This window comes from Phaenicophaeus curvirostris, chromosome 1, assembly GCF_032191515.1.
Source record: "Phaenicophaeus curvirostris isolate KB17595 chromosome 1, BPBGC_Pcur_1.0, whole genome shotgun sequence".
In the NCBI taxonomy this organism is placed as follows: domain Eukaryota; kingdom Metazoa; phylum Chordata; class Aves; order Cuculiformes; family Cuculidae; genus Phaenicophaeus; species Phaenicophaeus curvirostris.
Window position 1 is genome coordinate 36647501 of NC_091392.1, and position 5984 is coordinate 36653484.

Here is a 5984-nt window from a genome sequence, read left to right on the forward strand (position 1 = left end):
GGTTACATTTAGGGTAAGGCTTAGGGTTAGGGTTAAGACTAGGGTTAGGATAACAGTTAAGGTTAGAGCTAGGGTTTGGGTTAGGGTTAGGGTTAGAGTTAGGATTAGGTTTTTGGTTAGGCTTTATTTAGTGGTTGGGGCTGGGTTTAGCTTTAGGTTTAGTGTTTGTTTTAGAGTTAGGATTAGGGTTAGGGCTAAGGCTAGGATTAGGGTAAGGGTTAGGGCTAGGGCTAGGGCTAGGGTTAGGGTTAGGGTTAGGGTTACGGTTAGGGTTAGGGTTAGGATTACGGTTTCGGTTAGGCGTTGTGTAGTGGTTCGGGTTGGGTTTTGCTTTACTTTTAGGGTTAGTGTAAGTGTTAGGGTTACATTTAGGGTAAGGCTTAGGGTTAGGGCTACGGCTAGGGTTAGGATAACAGTTAAGGTTAGGGCTAGGGTTTGGGTTAGGGTTAGGTTTAGAATTAGGATTAGGTTTTTGGTTAGGCTTTGTTTAGTGGTTGGGGCTGGGTTTAGCTTTAGGTTTAGTGTTTGTTTTAGAGTTAGGATTAGGGTTAGGGCTAAGGCTAGGATTAGAGGAAGAGTTAGGGCTAGGGCTAAGGCTAGGGCTAGGGCAAGGATTAGGGTTAGGGGTACTGTTAGGGTCATAGTTAGGGTTAGGCTTAGGGTTAGTATTACTGTTTCTGTCAGGCGTTGTCTAGCGGTTGGGTTTGGGTTAGCTTTTCGTTTAGGGTTAGTGTAAGTTTTAGGGTAAAGTTTAGGGTAAGGCTTAGAGTTAGAGCTACAGCTAGGGTTAGGATAACAGTTAAGGTTAGGGCTAGGTTAAGGGTTAGGGTTAGGGTTAGGTTTAGGGTTAGGGTTAGGGTTAGGTTTAGGATTAATTTATAGTATTAGGATTTGGATTAGGGTTTCGGTTAGGCTTTGTTTAGTGTTTGGAGCTTGGTTTAGCTTTAGGTTTAGTGTTAGTGTTAGCGTTAGGATTAGGGTTATGGCTAAGGCTAGGGAAGGGCTAGGTCTAGTGCTAGGGTTAGGGTAAGGGTTAAGATTAGGGCTAGGGTTAGGGTTAGGATTACGGTTTTGTTTAGGTGTTGTGTAGTGGTTGGGCTTGGGTTTAGCTTTTCTTTTAGTGTTAGTGTTAGGGTAACCTTTAGGGTAAGGCTTAGGGTTAGGGGTACGGCTAGGGCTTGGGTAAGGGTTAGGGCTAGGCCTAGGGCTAGGGCTCGGGTTAGGGTTAGGGTTAGGGTTAGGGTTAGGGTTAGGTTTACGGTTAGGGTTTGGATTAGGATTTTGGTTAGGCTTCGTTTAGTGGTTGGGGCAGGGTTTAGCTTTAGGTTTAGTGTTAGTGTTAGCCTTAGGGTTAGTGTTAGAGCTAAGACTAGGGTTAGGGGAAGGCTTAGGGCTAGGGCTAGGGCTAGGGTTAGAGTTAGGGTTAGGGTTAGGGTTAGGATTACGGTTTTGGTTAGGGGTTGTGTAGTGTTTGTGGTTGCTTTTTGCTTTTCTTTTAGGGATAGTGTAAGTGTTAGGGTTACGTTTAGGGTATGGCTTAGGGTTAGGGCTAAGACTAGGGTTAGGATAACAGTTAAGGTTAGGGCTATGGTTAGGGTTAGGGTTAGGGTTACGGTTAGGGTTAGGTTTACGGTTAGGGTTATGGTTTGGATTTGGGTTTTGGTTAGGCTTTTTTTATTGGTTGGGTCTGGGTTTAGCCTTAGGTTTAATGTTACTTTTAGCGTTAGGATTAGGGTTAGAGCTAAGGCTAGGTTTAGGGTAAGGTTTAGGGCTAGGGCTAGGGCTAGGATTAGGCTTAGGGTTAGGGCTAGGGTTAGGGTTAGTGTTACATTTTCGGTTAGGCGTTGTGTAGTGTTTGGGATTGGGTTTAGCTTTTTGTTTAGGGTTCGTGTAAATTTTAGGGTAAAGTTTAGGGTAAGGCTTAGGGTTATGGCTAAGACTAGGATTAGGATAACTGATAAGGCTAGGGCTAGGGCTAGGGCTAGGGCTAGGGCTAGGGCTAGGGCTAGGGTTACGGTTAGGGTTAGGGTTATTGTTAGGGTTAGTATTACATTTTCGGTTGCGCATTCTGTAGTGGTTGGGTTTGGGTTTTGCTTTTCCTTTAGTGTTAGTGTAAGCTTTAGGGTAAAGTTTAGGGTAAGGCTTAGGGTTAGGGCTACGGCTAGGGTTAGGATAACAGTTAAGGTTAGGGCTAGGGCTAGGGTTAGGGTTAGGGTTAGGGTTAGTATTACATTTTCGGTTAGGCCTTTTGTTGTGTTTGGGATTGGGTTTAGCTTTTTGTTTAGGGTTAGTGTAAATTTTAGGGTAAAGTTTAGAGTAACGCTTAGGTTTAGGGCTAAGACTAGGATTAGGATAACTGTTAAGGTTAGTGCTAGGGCTACGGCTAGGGCTAGGGCTCTGGTTACGGTTAGGGTTAGGGTTAGGGTTAGGATTTGTGTTTTGTTTAGGCTTTTTTTAGTGGTTGGGCCTGGGTTTAGCTTTAGGTTTAGTGTTAGTGTTAGCATTAGAAATAGTGTTAGGGCAAGGGCTAGGGTTAGGGTTAGGGTTACGTTTACGGTTAGGGTTAGGCTTTTTTTAGTGGTTGGGTCTGGGTTTAGCTTTAGGTTTAGTGTTAGTGTTAGCATTAGGATTAGTGTTAGGGCTAAGGCTAGGATTAGGGGAAGGTTGAGGGCTAGGGCTAATGTTGCAGTTAGGGTTAGGGTTGGGATTACGATATTGGTTAGGCGTTGTGTAGTGGTTGGGTTTGGGTTTAGCTTTTCCTTTAGTGTTAGTGTAAGTTTTAGGGTAAAGTTTAGGGTAAGGCTTAGGGTTAGGGCTACGGCTAGGGTTAGGATAACAGTTAAGGTTAGGGCTAGGGCTAGTGTTAGGGTTAGGGTTAGGTGTAGGGGTTTTTTTAAGGTTTGTTTAGTGGTTTGGGCTCTGTTTAGCCTTAGGTTTAGTGTTTGTTTTAGAGTTAGGATTAGGGTTAGGGTTAGGGTTAGGATTACAGTTTCGGTTGTGCGTTGTGTAGTGGTTGGGTTTGGGTTTAGCTGTTATTTTAGGGTTAGTGTTAGTGCTAAGGTTATGTTTAGGGTAAGGCTTATGGTTAGGGCTACGGCTAGGGTTAGGTTTAACAGTTAAGTTTAGGGCTATGTTTAGGGTTAGGCTCAGTCTTAGGGTTAGGGTTACTGTTTCCGTTAGGCATTGTGAAGTGTTTGGGATTGGGTTTAGATTTTCGTTTAGGGTTAATGTAAATTTTAGGGTATAGTTTAGGGAAAGGCTTAGGGTTAGGGCTAAGACTAGGATTAGGATAACAGTTAAGTTTAGGGCTAGGGCTAGGTCTAGGTCTAGGTCTAGGGCTAGGGTTAGGGTTAGGGTTAGGGTTTGGGGGTTTTATTAGGCTTTTTTTAGTGGTTGGGTCTTGGTTTAGCTTTAGGTTTCATGTTAGAGTTACCATTAGGATTAAGGTTAGAGCTAAGGCTATGGTTATGGTAAGTGTTAGGGCTAGGTCAAGGGCTAGGGTTAGGGTTAGGATTTTGGTTAGGCTTTGTTTAGTGGTTGGGGCTGGGTTTAGCTTTAGGTTTAGTGTTAGTGTTAGCGTTACAATAAGGGTTAGGGCTAAGGGTAGTTTTAGGGTAAGGGTTAGGGCTAGGGCTAGCGCTAGGCCTAGGGTTAGGGTTAGGGTTAGGGATAGGGTTAGGGTTAGGGTTACGGTTTCGGTTAGGTGTTGTGTAGTGTTTGGGATTGGGTTTTGCTTTTCTTTTAGGGTTACTGTAAGTGTTAGGTTTACATTTAGGGTGAGGCTTAGGGTTAAGGCTAAGCCTAGGTTTTTGATAACATTTAAGGTTAGGGCTAGGGTTTGGGTTAGGGTTATGTTTAGGGCTAGTGTTAGGGTTAGGGTTAGGATTATGGTTTCGGTTAGGGGTTGTGTAGTGGTTGGGGTTGGATTTAGCTTTTTTTTAAGGTTAGTGTTAGTGTAACGTTTTGGGTGAGGATTAGGGTTAGGGCTATGACTAGGGTTAGGATAACAGTTAAGGTTTGGGCTAGGGCTAGGGTTAGGTTTAGGGCTAGGGTTAGGGTTAGGGTTAGGTTACGATAGTATTACGGTTTTCGATAGGCTTTGTTTAGTGGTTGGGTCTGGGTTTAGCTTTAGGTTTAGTGTTAGAGTTAGCGTTAGGATTACGGTTAGAGCTAAGGCCAGGTTTAGGGTAAGGGTTAGGGCTAGGGCTAGGGTAAGGGTTAGGGTTAGGGTTAGGGTTTCGTTTAGGCTTTGTTTAGTGTTTGCGGCTGGGTTTAGCTTTAGGTTTAGTGTTAGTGTTATCGTTAGTATTAGGGTTGTGGCTAAGGTTAGGGTTAGGATAAGGGTTAGGGCTAAGGCTAGGGTTAGGGTTAGGGTTAGGATTACGGTTTCGGTTAGGCGTTGTGTAGTGTTTGGGCTTGGGTTTAGCTTTTCTTTTAGGGTTAGTGTAAGTGTTAGGGTAACGTTTAGGGTAAAGCTTAAGTTTAGGGCTAGGGTTAGGATTAGGGTTATGTTTAGGGTTAGGGTTAGGATTAGAGTTTTGGTTAGGCTTTATTTAGTGGTTGGGGCTGGGTGTAGCGTTAGGTTTAGTGTTAGTGTTTTCTTTAGGCATAGGATTAATGCTATGGCTAGGTTTAGCATAAGGTTTAGAGCTAGGGCTGGGTTTAGGGTTAGGATAAGGTTTTTGTTTAGCTGTGTTTAGTGGTTTGGGTTTTGATTTAGGTTTAGGGTTAGGCTTAGGGTTAGGGCTATGGCTACTGTTAGGGTAAGAGCGAGGGCAAGGCCTAGGTTTAACGTAGAGGTTATGGCTAAGGCTAGGGTTAGGTTAGGGTTTCAGTTAGGCTTTGGTGAGTTGTTGGGGGTTGGGTTTAGCTTTAGTTTAATGTTTAGTGTTAGTGGTAGGGTTTGGTTTGGGGTTCGGCTTAGGGTTCAGATTAGGCTAGATTTAGGGTTAGGTCTCGGTTTAGGTTTGGGGTTTCGGTTAGGGCTAGGGCTCGGGTTTGGTTTAGGGGTTCGGTTAGGCTTTGAATAGTGGTTGGGGTTGGGTTTAACTTTTCGTTTAGGTTTGGTGTAAATGTTAGGTTTACGTTTAGGATAAGGCTTAGGGTTAGAGCTAAGGCTAAAATTAGCATAAGAGTTAAGGTTAGGGCTAGGGTTAGTGTTAGGGTTAGGGTAAGGGTTAGGGTTAGGGTTTCAGTTAGGCATTGTATAGTCGTTGGGGTTGGATTTAGCTTTTCTTGTAGGGTTAGTGTAAGTGCTAGGGTTACGTTTAGGGTAAGGCTTAGGGTTAGGGCTAAGGCTGGGGTTAGGATAACAGTTAAGGTTAGGGCAACGGTTACGGTTAGGGTTAGGGTTAGGGTTAGGTTTAGGGTTAGTGTTAGGGTTAGGTTGAGGGTTAGTGTTAGGGTTAGGTTTAGGGTTAGTGTTATGGTTAGGATTACGGTTCTGGTTAGGCGTTGTGTAGTGGTTGGGGTTGGGTTTAACTTTTCTTGTAGGGTTAGTGTAAGTGTTGGGATAACGTTTAGGGTAAGGCTTAGGGTTAGGGCTAAGTTTAGGGTTAGGATAACAGTTAAGGTTTGGGCTAGGGTTAGGTTAGGGTTCGGGTTAGGGTTTCGGTTATGCTTTGGTGAGTTGTTGGGGGTTGGGTTTAGCTTTAGGTTAAGGGTTAGTGTTAGTGGGTTTGATTTAGGGTTCGGCTTAGAGTTCAGGTTAGGCTAGATTTAGGGTTAGGTCTCGGTTTAGGGTTGGGGTTTTGGTTAGGGCTAGGGCTCGGGTTAGGGTTACGTGTTCGGTTAGGATTTGTATAGTGCTTGGGGTTGGGTTTAGTTTTTCGTTTAGGGTTAGTATAAGTGTTTGGGTTACGTTTAGGGTAAGGCTTAGGGTTAGAGCTAAGGCTAGCATTAGGATAACAGTTAAGCTTAGGGCTAGGGTTAGGTTTAGGGTTAGACTAAGGGTTCAGGTTAGAGTTTCGGTTAGACATTGTATA

General features: G+C 44.0%; 1 protein-coding gene across 1 annotated transcript in view; it reads right to left on the reverse strand.

Annotated features, from left to right (window-relative positions):
* The window catches only part of LOC138717973 (circumsporozoite protein-like), a 31912-nt gene extending 29845 nt beyond the window's left edge, over positions 1-2067 (reverse strand). Inside the window, exon 1 of the mRNA XM_069852475.1 lies at positions 1716-2067. Coding sequence (XP_069708576.1) covers positions 1716-2067 — 352 coding nt within the window. The remainder of the gene's footprint in view (positions 1-1715) is intronic.
* Between the last annotated feature and the right edge of the window lie 3917 nt (positions 2068-5984).